Below are 20,092 nucleotides of genomic sequence, written 5' to 3' on the forward strand. Positions count from 1 at the left end.
GGAAGAGATTTTGATCCAATTGGAGCGATCTGAAGTTATTTCCTAACTGAAATGCAAATGTATACGTTACAAAGATGGCATCTGGTTGACTAACTCGGAAAGATCCCCTTTGACTGTGAAACTACTTCAGATCAGAGATGGTCTGACTGATGCGTGTCATTTTTATGAACATGGCTTTCTCCATAGCCTAAAATAGACAACAATGGCGTTGCATCTATTCACGTTTTTTGAGCGAAAAAGGTAGGGTACAGAAACCTACACCCTACGAACTTGTACATACAGTTTCAGATCACAATTACTATCTCCTTGGGTGTTGTCACTGCGATCGTTCGATGCCGAACACGTTTCTTCAGGATAACTTCTAGAAAGGATTAAATCAACGCACCTTCTCCATTTGAAAACTCTGGTATAAATATCGTTACAAGTGTTCGTATGTTAAGAAAACACCGGGGGAAATTCCGTAGGCAGTGCATCTTAGTTACGGGTCACGCAGACAAATGATTCACAATTCTCTTCCTGGACAAAAAATATAGGGAATAGTATAAGTAGCCACAGTCAAATTTCCCATGCGACAGGTGAATTTTGCTGCGGCTGAGAAAAGCAACACGGTACATCCATGCATCATAATTTCGATCTTCAATTGAATATCATATACTTCGTCGCAATGCATTTCAGATTATATATTATATACTAAATTTGAAGAACTACGCCCACTAGCCGTATACGTATATTCCAGCACCGAGGTGCATCTATCGAATTATCGTAGCAGTAACAATGACATGTGATAGTTATCACATATAGTAACGAATTTTTAAAAGGCTTATCGTTCTTACTCAACGTTGAAATACGTACGTTTTCAAACGTATCAAAAGTCTTATTAAAGTTGTATCGTTTTTTTTTTTCTTTTAACCTTTCCGAGATTTCGAGCACGAACGACGGGTGTTGCATGAACAACTTGTGCCCGAGCTACAGAAGCACTGCGCCAGCCTCGGGATCGATTTCGCACTAATGGACGTACAACATTTCACCGATGACTCGTGGCTCAATCCACGCGTCGAAACGGACGTTCACCTGAGGGAAATCGACGAATGTCACAGCGGATCTCTCGGATGCTTTCTCATTGTGCGTACACAATAGCTAGTTTCATTTGGATAGTTGTAAAAAATAGTTGATATTCTATAGAAATGCACAGTAATCCTTCCAGTAAAAAATCTCCCATTTGGCTTCTATGTATCTTGAAAGCTATCGGCCGTTTGCTGTCAGCGTACATACTTACGTATGTATTTAAACAAATTGCTACATTCCTCTTAGTTTTAGAGTGAAGCTTTGTCAGCCTTCTTACGTTTTTATGATTTATTTACAAAGAGCGTTTTACGAAACGCTGACATTTAACACGAATCTCTAAGTTTTCCATTGAGCATTATGTGCAAAGGTGCCGATTTAAACAGTAACAGCAATATCTGTCCAACATCGATAGGGTTCTCTATCAAATCCCTGCTTTTAAGCACGACCTTAGATTTTTCTTGTCAGTAGAACATTTCAGCCAAATAGAGGATTCGCTTGCTTTTAGAGTAGCGGGTTCCGCTGTACGCACTCCAAGTGACCACATCAGTCGCGGTTAGCTTTATTCTCTTTTATAGACACTACAGTTGTGGGCTGTAGCCTTCCTTTTTTCTGTTGCGGTTTAATCAAATTTTTTGTGGCAATGGGTGACGCCACATGCCAGCGGCATCCTCGCCGCCTCCAGCTTCCCCGTCCGCCCGTTACCTCCTGGGGCTGTCCTTCTATTCCTGGAGTTTTTCCTTGCAAACGCAGGCAGGGGTTGGTACAGGCAGCAGCAGCAGCAGCAGCGGGCCCGCGAATAGGATGAAAAGAGATGTTATGCTTGCACTTCCGCAACACAACACGTACCGATCGTTGCTGGCTACTGGCCTTCTTGCCAGTACTTCTGCTGGCTTCTTCACTTTATTTTGGTGTTTCTTGCTGCTACTGCCGCCATCACTGCGACAGACTTCACTTATCTGATGCGGCGGCTTTAGCGGCGACGGCAGCAGCCGTTGCTGGCAACGATGAACGGAGCAGCAGTAGCAACAAGCTGCAGTTCCCTCAACGGGAGCTGTCGGCAATGTGGAATAGGGATATGGCGCCAACGCGTCGGCTCTTTTCATCATCACTAGATATACTCTTCCGCCTTGCCGTTGTCATGCGTCCGCTTCCCCCTGCCGCGAGCCCGCACACACACACACACACACCCCACGTTTCCGTGTGGCTAGGTTTATCGGCCTCTTCTACCCTTCCATCCCACAAATTCTGCCGTGTGGAGCTTCATTCGCTTCACGTCCCTCTTCAACCAAAAAGTTATCATGGATGAGGCCGCAGCTGTTACAACCAGTACTGCAACCGCCTGCGTATGCCTGTCGTTGAAGCCAGAGTGGGTGTATAACTTTGAGCTGCCGACCTCTGCCATGTTACCCTTTGCTCTAGCTCGAAGTTTGAGGGGAGACCCATGGTGCCAAGGAGTCAACACCGACCCGGGTGGTGCATGTAGTTCTTCTGTGGGCGGTTAACTAAGCTGGCGGGACCGTGAAGGACTTTTCATGTGAAGACATTTAAGGCGAGCTATCTCCTCGCCTCGTGTAGTAACGCCGAACGCTATAGTAATTATAGCATAATTTTCGCCTATCTAACATCTATTCAACAGCAGTGATAAGTCGGCGCGTTTCGTCTACGTTCGCTTACCTAGATGTCAAGGGAAGATACGAAGTGCTAGGAACGCTTGATTACGTGTGATGTTACTCCATATGGAAAATCTATTCTCTAAGGAAAATGAACCATTTTCTCTGGAAGACGTAAATAAGTAGATTGATTTGTTCTTGAAATGAGTTAAAGTAAGGTACTAGTTGTAATTCTGATAAAAAGAAAACGTCGTTCTATAGAAACGAAGACATGAGTATATTTGTCGGATTTATTTAAAATTTCAACAGTGAAAGTTAGAAGGCTTGAAACGTGTGGAGATCTGCTTTTTGGCTTTAATGTATGACTACAGTCGGGAATTTGAGTCGTACAATATTCACTGTTAACGAAATTCGAAAGATAAGTAGACATCTACATAGAACGACTTGAACAGCTCTTTATCGCAGCAGCATTAGTTGCAGAGACCTCCAAATATGGCTCTATATAAATACCAAATAAATGTGGTAAAAAGCCGCGTAGATATATATTCTTCCGCCTTCAGGGTACGCGATACTTACTCGGGTAGGGGAAAAATATGCTTACACTTGTAATGCTTCTCACAATTCCGTCGAATTCGAACGCCGCTAATTTTAAAGCTATTGTGTTTCTTACTGTAGAACGCTTCGAAGATCTTTGACTTTCTTGAAGTGAGCATCTATTTGTTTTATGCGCAGTGCCTCGTTGGGAACAAGAGTCGACCTTTGGTCTTGCCGCCCACAATACCGGTCGCAGATTTTTCAAACATTCTCATGTGCTGCCAGGACGCTGGACTAGACACATCTGCCCTGGAAATTTGGTACACCCTTGATGAAAACGCAATTCCTCCCGTGTACTGTCTCGAACCACCAAACCGGTAAGACGTCTCGTCTCTACTTTGTAGTGTTGCTAATGGATTTCAACCTAGTTCCATTTATGTTCATCTTGCACAAAGGACTCGTGTACACATGAATACACGTATGATTATTTATGATGATTCGTCTTTGGCGAGGCGGAGAACGCATGTTCCACGACACATTTAATGAACCAGTCTACTTTATCCTTAGAGCTTGAAGTATGAATGTTGCACCAAGACGTCATTAGACGTGTGACACTATTTGCAGACAGACTGAAAAAATCTCGAAAATAACACAAATGGCTCTGAAATGACAGCGACTCGTAGAGAACGATTTTTCCTAGACCCAGCCCCATCTAAGAAATTTATAGCGAAATGCCTGTAAAGCTCGTGTATAAGAATTATCTTGTGAACATGTGGTTGACGATTAATGCTAAACAGTGGCAAGCCTATTAATTGACAAAGTCCAGATGTAACTTCCGTGGCGAACTGCCGGTCCTACTAGTTACTTTTAGCTGGAACTATATATATATAAAAGAACCCAGCCTGTTTTCACCTGTTGACAATGCCTACCCGTAAAAGAGCAACATTGTTTATAAGGCCTAGCTTTTAGCACGACGAAATTTTGTCTTTATCATGAGCTCTGTGCGCTGTCATTCACAACGTACACTGTTTCAGAAGTTCAAATGTCGACCAGGATCAGGCGGAGGAAGACAGCGTAGCTAAAGTACTGGAGTATGGGGTTCGTACGGCGCTTGAGGATGGTTTTCTGTCCAGAGATAACGCAAAGAAACTGCAACGCACATGTAAGGCTTTAGGGCTTTTTGCTTCTAACTTTTCTAACAGGGCAGATACTCTGCCTTTAGTTAACCGTGAAAAGATAAATGTTCATACGTCTTTCGATAAACATAAAACGTATTCTTCTCCGCCACTGTCAATCTGTTAGTTGCATAATAGCCTTAAGACTGCAGACAGCATGCTACTGAAACAGAAGTTCTATTAATTTTCCATTTCTTATGTACGTTTTCCAGCAACTATCAATCCAGAATCGAAAATTGCTACTGTGACTGAATTCTGATATGTCTGGATACATATTAGCGTACTATAGAAAAAAAAGTTTGACCCTTATGTTCGGTATTCCTACTAAACATTCGGAATTGTCACGCTTTTATGTACATGATCTACCACCCATTATCCCCGTACACTTGTGTGTTATACATTATGTTTAGAGTTTAATAAGTATCAGTGCTGAGGCTATTAATTCACCAACTGTGTGCCGTTTTATAGCCACTTATAATTCACCGTCTGTTGGACGGCGCACAAGTACTATTCTTAATAATGCGTCCTGGTAGAGAGAGCATCAAATTAAAGGTACTAATCCGTTTAATTGATTTTTCGCAGGCGTCCAGAGTCATCTTAGCCACGCACTCAAATTGTCTAAGAGCGCTTTCCAAAGATTGTTGTGCGTGGTTCGTCAAATTGAGGGTGAGTCTGTGCTTCTGTTGTCTTTCTGCTTTCTGGTGCTTCTTTTCGGAGCAGAAGCAGCAGCAATAGTGATAGCAGTCATGCTTAGTCGTTTCCTGTATTCAGCAGCGGAACTGTTTCGTCCGCTTTCGTTTCAGCTACTCTCGTTCTTCTATCCTTATTCCATCCACCCGCCTCCTTTGTGTTCCTGGTTTCTTCCCCTCATTGTTATATTCCATCGTGTGGGTCTTCCTATACTCTAACAGTTTCCTCTGAAATCCTCAATTTGCCTGGAAGGAGACACGCTCGACGTTTGTTAGTTTCGAGTGGTAATAGTAGCTGGGTCAGACTGACTAATCGATTCGAGTCGACTAGAGGGTGCCTCTCGTAAAGGCGGGCGGGTGCTGAAGTGACATTCGACTCCTACAGCCTAGTGCTGAGAATCCAGCGAGTGAGGCGCTGGACACGCGCAACTCTGCTACCGAGAACCTCACGAATAACTACGTAGGAACTGTGGCGGAGAAAGAAAGTGGAGCCGCTATTCGTCCTAAGCTGTACACATATTGGCCGTAGAAATAAGTGCACTGAATTGTCGGAGGCAACAACGGAAATGACAATGGCTGTAGTGGCAGTCGCCTGGCGCGACTGATTAGTTTAAGTTTAGCAGATGCGGTTGGTTCGTTTCTGTTGAACTAAAATCGCTTTAAAAGTCGCGCCTGCTAAATGTCGCTAGCAACAGAAAGCTTCTCTGAGACCGCCTGCCTCTTAGCTTCTTCTTTTAGTCTTCCACGCTGCTTGCGTCGGTTTCCTTTCGACTCTTTTTCGTCGACGTTCTTTCGCTCAAGTGAAATGCACTCACTTAATGAAAAACTCTCTCTCTCTCTCTCTCTCACTTGTTTCTCGCTTTTCGATCAAGGCCGCTCTAAAAGCACCGACACATCGCACGACTCAACGCCTTCACCAACGGTCTGCCACTTTGTTCCCTTCGTTTTTTCGACAGGGACGATGCCACTACTGTTGCAGTAGAACATGCGACTTCACCACCCCTTTCCATGCCTTTGTACCTTGGTAGCTAGAACTTGTAGTCACCGCTTGTGCTAGCGCCCTTCCGCCCTCAGCGGTGTCCTCTAACGCTTTCCCTTCGCCAACAGCGGTCCCTTTTTGCTGCGTGTCCCTTAGTTTCTAGTGGCGCCTTAGTCTTTTGCAGTCAGTTTAGTTTCTGTTCTAGTCTCTTTCTTGTTTTGTCTCCATGTTCATGGGGTACTCTCGGGATTCTTGAAGCTTTCCTTTCCAACATTACAAATTTTACGATTACCATCAGTGTCCTAACAGTAATACTCTTCTTTTTTGTACCTTGTCCCCTTATGTTGCTACTTGGTGCTCGTTTTTCTTGTGTCGTTTCACTTCTATAGGCGTCAACACACGCGATTCTGCCGCAGGACGCTTCTACGATGTAGACGAGGCGGACGCTGGAGCTTCTGGGAACGCTGATCTCATCTCGGACATCATCTTAGGCATCGAAAAAAAGAACTGCTTTTTCTACAAGTAAGTCTCCGTAGCGACTTCCCCTTTGTGAAATTTTTTCTACTTTCCACATTTTGGGTAGCATGTTTTAACAGCAACCATAAAAAGGGAAAAAGATGCGCCCCTTTTTGGACACAATGAGTTCCAACACAATTCCGGCACCTGCAGCGGTTTCGTAAGAGTCGCTATTACTACTACAATGGTCATTCGTTCCAACCATACGTACATATATATGCATGCAATATATAGAGGTACGGCGAACATATGATGGAGAGTTCATCTAAAATACACGGACACACATCTTCATTACGCACAAACAGAGAAGGAAAAAAACAACCATTGTGACAAACATTCGAACATGCAAAAAACGTCCCTATTTAGATTTATTGACGCACGTAGTAAGCAAGTTTAATCATCCCACTCATTGGTTATGAGGAAACTATGAGAGACAATGAATCAGCAGCAATTGGGAGAGGTTTAAGTACGTTTTTCATTGTGAACTGTTTGTAAATGAAAAAGGTACTGCACAGTGTAATATTGAAATATAATTAGAGCGGAGAAATCGTCAACCAGTATGATAGGTGCAATGGATTATGGTAACGGTTGACTGTATGGCGCCATATTTGCGTTTCGAAGTACAAAAGAATAGGACGAACAGTAGGACAGATTTTCCTCCGGTGAACGATAAAAATGAATATTACTAGCGATTATAACTTAAACATAAGAGCGGGAGAAGCGGTAAACCCTGTGCCTGCGTGATTGGTGTACTTAAAAGCGTTAGCACACTATCAATCGGAAGCGTCAATATATATATATATATATATATACATATACTGATGCTTAATATAGCTCTTTTACAAGCGAACGTATGAATAAATATAATAATCAGCTCAGTCAAACTAAGTATACGAGAAAAGAGTTAAATAAAATACAGAAATTATTTCAAAAAAAAAAAACAGACCGCGCCCACTTTGTGAGATTTAAGATTAAGATTTCACTGCAGTGAATTTTTCCCTATTACAGTTTCGTCTATTGTGTGGGCCTTTACGACGGTGCTGAGTCTGAAAGGAAAAAGTTGGCAATTGCGAGAGCCAAAAGGCTCATGCCGATTCAGTACACGTACGAACTTTAAGGCAGATAGATAACTTTTTTGACTCGGTGCTGAGATGCCCGCAGTTGATATTCTGTGAACCAATTATAGAGGTACGATCGAAAATATGAACACTTAACTCTTGCGCTTGCAGCTTCCATGAGCCCTTGTTTCCTAGAAGGTTCTCTATATGGGGTGCACCAGTAACTCGCATTAAAAGACCCATATAAATTCTCTAGCTTCTCTTTCTGCAGGTAATCGCGCGCTGAGAGACGTATATAATAGCGTTCCAATATTTGTATCATATGCACGCGAAATCATTGAAGCGGCATAAAGATAAAGCAGGTGATTAAGTTTAGACATAAACAGACTTCGTTTCGTGATGGGAGCCAGTCGTCTGATGAAATGCCACACGGCTCTAAACTCAAAACGTAGAGGTGATTAAGCTCACATCGGGCAGGAATTTGAATTTATCATTATTAACAAAATTAATTTTTCTAGAAACAAAAATCTGGTGTGTAATCGAATGCGATATCAGAGAATCGAGTAAGGTTCGGTTGATCCTTTCAAAGGTGTTCCACCAGACAGTGTGGTCGATTCATAACAACGAGTTGGTATTCTCCCAACGCTAGATAAGATGGATGTTTAACAATGAAAAACTCATCCAACTTGCATCGGGAGATACAGTCCAATGAACAATCGTTCTGTAAATGGCCACTTGGTTTCATCTTGATTCACCGCATGCAAAATCCCACTTTCTATTGCATGCTGTGCCACCAGCCAGCAGTTCTGTGGAAGGGCAATGTTCGTGTCATGGTCAACCTTCTGCGGGGGTGGCTCGTTGCTTCCGCACGTTTGCACGTTGTCCCCCATTCTGTGTACGACTGAAACGAACCCTCTTGTCAATGTAAAAACGACAATGACGGCGGGTGTTCCTCTAGCGACCAGCTAACGAAGTGACAATACTTACATTCGTCTTTCCACAATGGAGAAAGGTCGCGTGCGAAACGTATGGACGTTTAAACTTTTACTTTCCATCTGGTCGCCTCGGAACTGATAAATTTTCGTCGAGTTTTTGGCTAAAGTGGCCCAGCAGTAGCAATATGCCCGTCTATTCAGTTTTCCTTATTTTATGGTAACGGCTCACGCGACTGTGAACGTTAGCGGTATGGATGTATAGGCTTATTTAAACCCTTCTATTTTGTTAGATGCACAAGTTATTCTGGCAAATATGAAAACCTGTCGTGAAGTCGGCAGTCAAAATCAACCAGACCTCGTATATACCTTTTCATATCAACAAGGCCTTTATGAAATCAATTAAAATTATAGTGGTTCGCAATATATCGTGCTCTGGAACATCAAAACACTTAGACGGCAGAGAGTGACGAAACTACATTTCTTGCTTTGGCCGTTTATCACGAGTGCGTTCGATCACTGATAGGTGTCTTTGAACGGTCGACGTTTTTTGGTCAACTAGCTAAAGCAGATGACGAGAATGCCGTCTGTAGGATGTTCGCAAACCCATTGTCGGCGATAGTTAAGATCCCTAAATAAGAATGGCGCCAAACCCAAGGAAGAAACCAGACAATGACTTGTCTGCTGGCTGATAGATTGGAATCGAGTCTCCATACAAAAAAAGAACTATGGCGATAGATGGGATACTCGACGCAAGAAGAGTACCGGTTGTCCGTTTCGGTTTCGATAGGTTGGCAGTCATAGAGGTGCATACTAGTCAAAGTTACGAAATTTTCTGGCCTAGCGATTCGTATGGATATGTTCGGTTTTATGTTGTCGTCTGCTTTTTCTGTTACGATTAATATTATATATACGACTGCTACTATTGTATGTAGAATACTTATGTTCAAATAGGTCTCCGTTTATTCGGGTTCAGCTATGATGTTATGCGACGTCTTCGTCTATATCCGATGCATGCTTTGCGATAAGATAAAAACAGGAAAAAGGTCCTCTATATTGTACCACAGGGTATTATGAAATTAGGTGCTCACTTGACTAGATATTCTTTAGATGTACTTGTCATTTTAGCATGAAGATCTTAGATCGCCATGTATCATATTGACGCTTTAACCTTTAAAGAGGGTAAAAACGATAATAACAGTCATTACTATTGCTGCTTCTATTTTGAGAGACCCGCCACAAATAAATCCACTACAGACTACCCTATAATACCGATATTTCAAATAGCAGGCACGACTTCTTACCCATACATATCATGGAGTACATGTGTTTCATAGACATTGCAAAACCATGCCTGCTACCGTCCGCAGCTAACCAGAATTCGCAGAATGTTTTTTAGATGGGGCTAATGCAAATGTTTGAACGTATATGTACACCCGTAGAGAGCACAGCAGCACAATATGGTTTTGCACTGTGTCCAATCTCGGGCCATATGTTTAAACCAGATTGTCTTACCATGTTGTATCTTCATGTTACATGAGACTTGGCAGATAGTTCCGAATAGAATGACAGGTGGACGTTTACTGAACTCCCACGGGGGAAAGGTTCCGCTTCTAATTTAATTAAATGACAACCATATTCATAAAATATGTACATCACCCTGTGCTCATTCGAAAAATATGCATCACGCGTCGACCATAGAGCACGACGTACACGAGGCACGCGTCCAACAGCCGCTTCTAAAATAACCTCTACAAACACTTAGACTGATCGAAACCTCTCGGGGCCACACCATTTCACCCGTTCACTTATTATGTTTGTTCTTTAAAAAAAAAAACTTCTCAGAATTTCCAAGTGCCTTTAGCATAACATGCTCGTAAGTAAGCCGACGTGTACTTTCTGACTCTTCGTTCAGCTATAAAATATGGCAGTAGTTACGTTAGTATCATGGGTGCGTAGCAAAACTTCAAGAGTAACGGAGTGGCCAGCACTGAACAAGATCGGCAATAGTGATATCAGGAATATATTGCCTATCTGACTAGAGGAAGCATACATCAACATATGTATCACCGACTTACATGGAACTTTGGCTGGAAGGTCACTAAGTAAAATGTTTGAAACACAGGCCGAAATGTCCGAAATACAATCGAACCTAAGCGTTGTGATCTCGAAAGGAGCTTTATCAAATAAGTGCAATGCAAGCGCGTTTGCGACAAACATTTGGGCCCTTATTGTTGTTTGAATAGCTCAGAGCGAACAAGTAACCCATCCAAAACAACAACAAACATACAGCGTACAACAAACTGTCAAGCTTAACAACTTCTTCCCTCTGAGACCTCAACAACCTACAAAAAGCTCCTTTCTAGCGCCTAAGGCGGCGACGACGACGACGATTCTACTGATCTACCATTCCATTGCTCATAGACTATCTGGCTGGTGACGCCCATATTTGCTACTCAAGTTGCTGTTGTTCGTACATTTAATGTTAAAGGAAACGGCCGATCCATAAGTATGCCGTGGATCTCAGCAAGCTGCTGTTGAGACGCTGCGGAGAAGCAGATGCCAACAGATTTTCTGTAGATTCGTGCTTCTTCTTTTTGCCGCTAAATATGTTTTTGGGGTCCTAACGAAAGCTGCACTTCGCCGGAGGACCTGCCCGAGGGCTCCCGTACCGACAGTAGCGCGCAATGAGTACGCGTTGAGCGAATAAAGAAAGAACGAGTCCCAAGGGCTCAATGTTTAACGCCTCTAACGAAGAGTCTCGATATTTATGTGCGACCATTAGCGTTTGCGCTGGATACCTACCGCCCTACGAAAGCTTATTAGCAGTAACGTAAAAATTGCGAGGATCATCTGTATTTTGTCTGGCTGATACTAAACGCTTACTTTATTCGTCCAGTGTCAACACAATAGGCCTATGAGCAGAGACAAGCCCAAAAACCCGTTGGGAGGCATTTCCTTTAGCAGGAACGGTTCATTGTTTGAGTTTTAAAGTCAACGAGGAGCTTACGAGTTGCTTTCCTGTAGGGCCGTACGAGTCTTGCGATCGGTGAGCTATTCTTCAACTTACAGAGCCACAATGGAACGTAAAACGATCACTGTTGAAACCTGCCTCTTGTTGCAAAGGATAACAGATGTAGTATTGATTGTAGCAAATTTCCCAAGCTAGCTTCTTGCAGTACTCGGTCGAAAATGCTAACAGAGTTACTTACTACAGATTTATATGCTTCGGTGTGAAACACAGAGTGTCGATAATTGTATGGATTTTATGGTTCATCACTGCCGTTAAAGAGCATAGGTAATTTGAGAAATTTGGCACATAATCGCCATTGAAATACATTATTACTGCCCTGGTATTACGAATCTAGTGCTTGCCGCCCTCCATGTATGGCTTTGTAGGTAAAAAAAAAAACAAGAGAAAAACTAGTTAATACATAATCCCCACAGATCTAATTGGCTAGTGCTGCCACTGCCCGTCAGTGCTATGTCGGCCGTGTGTCGTAATGCAGTGTGAAACGAGCAGGAAGTCAATTGGTAAAACTTGACACAGATTAGCTAACGTAGATTTTCTGATACGGAAGCAAGTGACAAACCATGCTCCATAGAATTGGTGTTCCGTATTACACACACTTGTACTCTTCTCACACCTTCGTAGGGATTCCCATTTCTAGGTAATCTAGGATCTAATTGAAGTATTCATTGAAGAATGAGTCAATAGATGGCGATAATGTAATTAGCTCAGGTGATGCTGCGTGCCTTCTTAAGTATGCTATATCTTATGCACGTTTTTATTGTTCGTCCCTATATGGCGACAGTCACTCATGAAGCGGCAAACGACGTTGGACAAGCTATCCTAGTTTACATACTAGTCCATCTATTTTGCAATGCTTACCGCAATGAAACCTCTTACCATTAGTACCTAGATAATTCAATACGCCGATTAATGGCAATCGTCTTCCTCAATGCTGTTTTCAAACGCTTACGTCCGAGCTTTTCGGCCAGGGTAGATAGACGCCTAACATCTAGTGCCTAAGACCTAAAACAATCTTACGTTGACAGCGCATATCATGCCAATTCCATGCGACACGCTCTTCCGGACCGCTATAGCTTACTTAGAATAAACTCTCTGTAGGTTTTCGTGTGCACGGATGGGTGTGTTTTTGTTGTGTGTTTCTGCTCTTTCGGGCACAAAAGAGATAATGCCTGAATACTTGTATGTTTGTGCAGACGAGTTGCTCCTACGCTTTTACACTGAATGTCCATGACATAAATCGACGCTTTTTGTGCGTACAGAAACGTATCGATGTCCGGACGTTCGTTCTTAAGGACAACCGATAGCGGAATCAAGCGCGGGACTCAGCATTCATGGCCTGGTCGCGTTAGTTCGTCCGCCAGTGTACATTTGATCTCCATTGTAACGAAATAGCAAAACATATTTTAGTTGAAGAACTCAAACACTATCTATTGAAAATAATCTAAAATGCAGACGAAAAAGGAACTAGACGCTTCGAATAAGAAGAATGAGAACAAGCGTCACCGTAGTACCGATCGCCTTGAGCGGGAGCCACTGCCGTGGCTCAAAAATAAATATTTTTTTTTCCTATTCAAAATGTATCTCAATCCGACCGAAGTTGTTGTAGGCAAGATTAGCAGTATGGGCGACGCCCGAACAGCTATTGACTGCTTCTCAGCGCCACAGGTCTGTCTCACTTTGTTGATCCTTAACTCGTTTTTCCTGTTCAAAGTCTAATGTTGCGAGCTTACCCTCATCTGTAGCGGCAGATGGTAGAGGGAAAACTATCTGAAGAGCGAACAGACAGAGCATTAGGGCGCCCTTTCCGAAGCACAATGTATCGTCTAAATAACCGTCATCGAACGAATCAAAGAGCGCCTCTAATGCAATAAAATAAACATATGGATTCATGGTCGACTTGGCAGTTGTGTTTTATATTAATGCAGTGTATTGTCTAAGTTATATTTTTATATTCTCATTGAAATTAAATGTTATTATAAGTTACGTGCTACTACTAATTTGAGTTAACTCAAGCAAATATTAAATAATAGACCAAGCTTAAAAATAAACGGCGGATCAAGCCATGTGAGGCCAGGCGATCCTTCAAACCCAACGTGTTTTTGGGTTAAAATACGCACATAGAAATGTCTCATGTCCGATGATTCACAACTTCGAATCGTTACCAAATAAAGGTAACACGTCACTTTTAAACCCGAATTTTGTCAGCCTAGCGACAAACCAGCGAAAAAAAGAAGATCCAAGATGGTCGAAAGACTTCGACGCAGCAGCTTACACGCCTAAGTGTTAAGCCACGATTTATGCTGAGGTTAATACAATTAACGAAAAAAAAGGGTATCGAGGTTACTGCAACTATGATTGGATGTGTAGATAGAAGCGCACAGTATGCTGTGCGGGCATTTCCATCTTGATATAATGTTATGATGTATAATTTCTACACAATGATTGCACCGCTACTACCGCTACTATAACATCTGAGTAAACCCAGTCCTTCATAAAATAAGGCAACAAACTCGTCATAGCGAAAAACAGTGCGCTAGCTTTCATGAAAGGTCAGCAGATCCGATGATTTTGAGTCATTTAGAGGCTTACATTTGCCAATCCAACTAGTTTCCAAGGCTATTTTTCATATGTCTAGGTTTTCTATAAAAAGGATTATCGGTCGTTTTAGACTGGAGAACATACATTGGCAGAACATACATTAGCTTTGACGGTTAGTCTTTTTGATATTGCTTTCGAATTTTTACAATTTTTAAACTTTTTGATTGTTTCTCTTTCTTCTACGCGTTTGAGACCTTTGGCCCGCAGTAAAATCAAAGGTCTTTGCACGTAGTGTATTTGAGCGACACTTTACATTTGCCAATATCGTTTGATGCGCTGTTACTAAAACTAGGTGTGTGTATTGAATAAGGATTATCTGGGAAATAATTGGCTTATGGCTTAGGTCCCGAATGGGCGCTGGATTGTGGTCATGTTGAATAAACATGACCGCCACACCATAAAAAATCTCATTAAAATATTTGTTTTCAATTAAGCACGATCTTGAAGCCTACAGAAAAGTCTAATTGGGATGTGCCTCTACATATTAGCAAAAAATTTCGACCGCTCCCTATATGTATATAGAAAGAGAGAGCGGTCGAAAGTTTTGACTATTATCAAAACATATATTTTTATAGCTCAAAAACTAAATTCAATACGAGCCATTTTTAGCGATAATTTTCCTTAATTTTTCAACTATTATCCATCGCTGTAGAATTTCTGCGTTTCCTAATCGCTCAATTGTGACGACTGACGTTTGCATCCCTCCATTGAAACTAAATGAATTGATAGAGGTCGAAATAGCTAGTAGTTCTTCTTGGCTCAAGATTAGGGATTTATGGCGTATGCATTGAAATTTCCCTTCGAGGTTTTTGTCGGGTAGCTAAGTAATGTATGTGATAAACGTTTGAGCCCGTCCTGGTCACTGGTGACAACATTTTAGTGGCCCAAATCAATCGTTCTGTCAAGCGGCCGCAACTCATAATGCGCGATCTTTTTTTCTCAGCCCCACCAGACACATATCGTCATCTTTTTTTTGGCATCAGTCCAGGCTTTGTGACGATTCATGAAGCACTTTTTTTTTGCATATTACTGTTGTACTACTTTCCATAACCCGTAGTTGACCGTTATAGTATTGCCTTGATTTCGTTGCATTTTTGTAGAGCGTTCTTCCAATGATTTGAAGCTGTCTGATGGTAGATATTTAGTTCCCTGACGATGTCTGACCCAATAATTTTATCAGCGTTTTTCGTAATCAGTCGACCACTACGAAGATCATCTTTGACATCGAAATCTTCAGAACAAGAGCGACAGAATCGTGTCCAAGCTGTTTTTTTTCAATAACATATCCTGACCATAACTGGCATCACTCGGTTTGTGTGTTTGGGCAGCATTTTTGCCTAAATAAAATAATGGAAAACAAAATAGGGCTAAGGTTTGCGGGAATTTTACTAATCTCTAAAATCAGAATAAAGCCAATCCAGCATATACGATTGTCGGGATCTCAGCTTTCAGATGGCATCAATGCTGACACAACGCGACTCGTACTATCTAACACTGGTGATTTAAAACCGATCCAATTATGAGTGCAGCATATGCCGGAAATATCGGGCTGCTGCCTTGTTTGTCAACAATGTAAAGTGCTAAAGCGCCTAGAGACCGCTAGGACCGGCAGTTATTCTTGCGGTCAGGTGTGATTTGGCGGTCGTCGTGCTGCCGACATTGTCGCTGTTTTCGTTATTGACAGTCTTCTCGGCTGTTATCTGGGCTCGAAGGCAAGTTTTGCCAAACTGAACGAAGTGCCCTAAATGAGCGAAGAACGCAAGCAGGGGAATCAGGACCAATTTCTCTAGGTCTACCTGCGTCAATCCGCTGCCCGGGCCCTAGGGATTTTTTTTCTTTGAATCGATGTCATTTAGTAATCCCGCCATCGTTGCTCCTACCGCGGCGGCTGTAGGTCCGTTCCTTAGACGTTGCTAGCCGTCTCCTAGCTTCATCCTCTCTAGTCGTAACAGCAGCTTACCTATTGTGCAATCTACGACCCATTGACATCGGAAGTATTTGGCAATGTGATAAAGCCGCGGATAAAGTGATTACTTGCTACAATATACATGCTATACATGCTACAATATACAAGCTAATATGGTGCATACTGTAATTATTCATAAATATCACAAAAGCACAAATCAACATCAAATCTTCGAGCCGTTACACTGCATCGGAATACATTATGAACGATGGCTGGAATAACAGAAAAATATACCTTCTTAATAATGACGTAAGCAAGGCTCTTATATTCGCATACCTTCTCAATCTTATGCCGCCTACATATAAATGCTATAGTTTCAGGTATAGGCTGTATCTGTAATAATAATAATAATAATAGGCTGTTATAACGTATGCGCCTTTTCTTTGTGACGTGCCGCGTTTTTCAGTGCTGATTAAATTTAGTTGAGCGGTAAGCTGCAAGTTAGTACTCGAATACTTTGGAAAACCACTTGGGAATTAGTTGAGTCCTAGCCAAAAGATTAATGCTTGTAGGTCCGGTGCCTTACGCATCTTGCCAGTCTTACCAATCTTTACCTATCTTGATCTTGCCAATCCAGTTGTGAAGAGTTCGTACTAAAACGATTAGCGAAGCTATTTCACAATAAACATTTAGTTATAGGATAAATCGACATTCGTCCAAATTATTTACCAGCAATATACTTTATTCTGTACAGTTAGTTTGCGTAACAACGTCACACGCAAAAACGTTTTCATCTATTTTAGCAACAATTTCAGTTGAACGCCGTCGGCGCCCTGACGTGAAACCCGTATGCCTTAATGCACTCTTTCTGCCAACTTTACGCAGAACTGAAGTATATCTTCCAGTTTCAAATGCCTGCTAGCTGCAACCACAAGGCGTCTACTCCAGTGGCACAACGATCAATCGAATTTCATTTGTCGTTGTCCTGCTTCGACCTTCACCTATCTTATTTTGGCCCCTTCTCTCGTCCTTTTTGCTTGCTGCATCCTTCGGTCTTTGCTTTCTTTTTTCGTCATCCGCCACCATTGGCACAACTATACCTGTGAGTTTTTTTGGAGCTCCCGTGGGATTGTTTGCATTCTCGTTAGACTCTACTGGGCATTTCCAGAGCTAACGCCAGCGGGAAAACACAAAACGCGGGACAGGGAGAAATGGATCAGGGGTACCGATAACGGCCGACGAAGGAACAGCCCAGGCTAGAGAAAATCGCGGATATAGAAATTGTAAAAATGCAACTATTGCCAAATGCTCGGGGAGGAGAAGGTGAGATAGAGGCCAAACAAAAGATTTCCCATTTTTCTTTTCTGTGGCGAACGAGAAAATGGAAACGGAAAAGTACGCAAAAGGCAGGTGATGAAAAGTCAAACGTGCCACTTTAACAGCAATCCAGACTACGGACAACTATCGCACCCTGCCATCACCGTAAAAAAGAAAGGCTTCGACGGCAAACTCTAACATGGAACGATAAGAACGTGCTTTTAGCTTGGATGACGATGCATATTTTATCAGAGGGGCATTTCAGTACATTTTAAGGTACAGAATCTATACTTTAGACAGTGAGACAAATACGTATGCGAATGGTTACCGTTTGTGGTTATGCTTTCTGTATTGTCATTTTATTTTGACTGCATTAATCATGAATATGAACGCTGTTAATGATTCCGACTTTGATGTGTTGAATTATTGGCTATGGAGACTAACATATTTATACATTTGAAGAGTTCAGTTCAATACGTACGTTTGTTACAGATACGAGTAGTAAGATTCAGTTGTGTCTGTCTTACATATTTTCGAAAAAAGCCAAAAAGGCGGAAGACCCGCCATTTTTTTTCTTCTGCTTCTAGAGTGACAAGCGAGGATCTTGCATGACGTTAACCGTTCTCTTCAGTTGCGGTGGGATCTATTAGGCGACAGAGGTAGCAGCGCATAAAGTCAAATCTTAGCCCGGTTTAACGAATTTCTAAATAATTTTAGCTAGGCAAATAACGCCAGGCTGCCAACAATCATTGTCAGCTCAGAGTTTACCATGTAAACACGTCTGCTTTTCAGCGTGTAACACATTCTCAGCATAAAATAAACCCTAGGAAAGCATGTGGATATCTGTCGCTTCTACCAAACCACGCTATACTCAAACTTCGCCATCGTTTAGCATTCAACAACTCTACAGCGTTACAAATGAAGCCACTTTTGCTATCACTGTCATCGTCTGTTTCTCATTCATTTTCGGATAGATCGATTGATATCTTTCAATGGAATCGATAGTTTAGTCTATTTTCTTTTTTCCTCCTTTTTTTAAGCCATTCATACATCATTCAAAGCCATGATCTTATGAAAAGCCACCTCCAACGATCATCATTACGTTGCTACCATCTTAGGATAGCTACTGCACGATGCAGAACAGCTGACCGATTGACAGCACAGACTATATGATTCACAGTCTATCTTTAGCGTTTTTTATCTTTTTTCAGCCCGTGCAACCCTTTATCGTAGCTCTCAATCGTTGAAAATCGCTGCAGTTTTTCCACTAGCTAGCACAAATCAAACGCAATCGCAAATAACGAATTGACGTCACCTATATATCCTTAACGCTTTCCTGTACCATCGGCTGTATAGCGACGGCGAGGAGAACGTTTTTCACGCGAAAGCATCGATGGCATCGTCTCTTTGGCCTAGCGTCCCTTTAGCCAGCACTTTGTTCTTTTCGCTGTTTGTCCCCTACCTTCACAACTTGCTATTTTATTTTTCGTAAAATGCCTCTACCGTTCAATATTTCATTCGCCGCCTTCAGGTTTTCTCTGTTTCGAAGAACGTGAAGTCGAGTCAACTAGCGACAGAATAATCTCCTGAAACACTGGAAAGAAAGGACTTCAATTCTAGTTCCGTCTCACTCAGCTAGTTTTCATTAAATTCACGCCGACGCTGCAACCACTATTTGCCAGGTATTGATGTATGCAGTTGCCCCCTTTGTCAGACCCTGCAAGAGCCGTAGTGCCAACAGATAATGGCAACGGCCATTGCCGCAGTGCCTTCGTTCAGCCGCTCAAAGAAGGTAGAGTGTGGAACACTGAACTATTTCACTGTCGTTATAGGTTTAGTCAGCGCCGATGGAGCTAACTAGTTGCCGTCTCCAGTTCCAGTGCTCTAAGTAGTAGAATTAATGTTCTACAACTAGCTACATATTCGGAACTGCTTGATCCCTTTATCTATGTTCGTACGAGAAACACCCTCGCCTCTTTGCACGACATTGTCTTGGCACGATGGTACGCAGCAATGCGCAATGACTTTACCGACGGCGCCTACGGGTCACAACGTAGCAAGCAAAATTTGAGCACGGTTGAACAAACGAATAGAAATAGTATCAGTCTGAAGAACAGCATTAGGGTAGGTAACGGCTACAATTGCCTTGGGAGAGTAGCAGACTTTGCTGTTTCGTCATGAACCTTTTAGACATTATATCCAATGTTAACTAGGCTTAAGATGCTCACCTATCCGAATGCCAGAACAACGCTAACTGCGTTACCAACATATTAGCAAGAGGTCTAATTTGAGCTAATTTTTCAAGTAGTTGAGGCTAACAGGGGCTCCGCATTGAACAGCATTGAATCGTACTACATGCACGTACGTACATCGCTAGAAACAACTCGACTGAATGAATGATCGTGTTAGAAAAGCTAATAATGACAGCAATGGCATTTCAACGATTCAAAAAGAACCTGAATTAGAAATACTTCGTAGTGTTCTATAGATGGAACTATTTAGGTTTTGGTATTGTTCGTGCTGACTGGTATAGAAAAGGTAGTTTTGCTATTAAATTTTGCCCCTAGTTACAGGTAGCATGCAGATGCACAGTAGCGACTTCGTATAGTGTCCTCACTTCTTTAGCGGATCTTGTAGTATTTTTGGAAACTGTAGTTTGCGTATTCAACGGCTACAAAC

General features: G+C 42.2%; 1 protein-coding gene across 3 annotated transcripts in view; it reads left to right on the top strand.

Moving 5' to 3' along the window:
• The window catches only part of LOC147752652 (NACHT and WD repeat domain-containing protein 2), a 147,257-nt gene extending 139,904 nt beyond the window's left edge, over positions 1 to 7,353 (top strand). For all 3 annotated transcript variants that reach the window (XM_086970972.1, XM_086970974.1, XM_086970973.1), the window contains 5 exons: positions 920 to 1,122; positions 3,408 to 3,586; positions 4,244 to 4,371; positions 4,967 to 5,050; positions 6,442 to 7,353. In XM_086970972.1, coding sequence (XP_086827098.1) covers positions 920 to 1,122; positions 3,408 to 3,586; positions 4,244 to 4,371; positions 4,967 to 5,050; positions 6,442 to 6,578 — 731 coding nt within the window. In that variant the 3' untranslated portion in view covers positions 6,579 to 7,353. The remainder of the gene's footprint in view (positions 1 to 919; positions 1,123 to 3,407; positions 3,587 to 4,243; positions 4,372 to 4,966; positions 5,051 to 6,441) is intronic.
• Positions 7,354 to 20,092: the final 12,739 nt, after the last annotated feature.

This window comes from Varroa jacobsoni, unplaced genomic scaffold, assembly GCF_002532875.2.
Source record: "Varroa jacobsoni isolate VJ856 unplaced genomic scaffold, vjacob_1.0 scaffold_1104, whole genome shotgun sequence".
Classification (NCBI taxonomy): domain Eukaryota; kingdom Metazoa; phylum Arthropoda; class Arachnida; order Mesostigmata; family Varroidae; genus Varroa; species Varroa jacobsoni.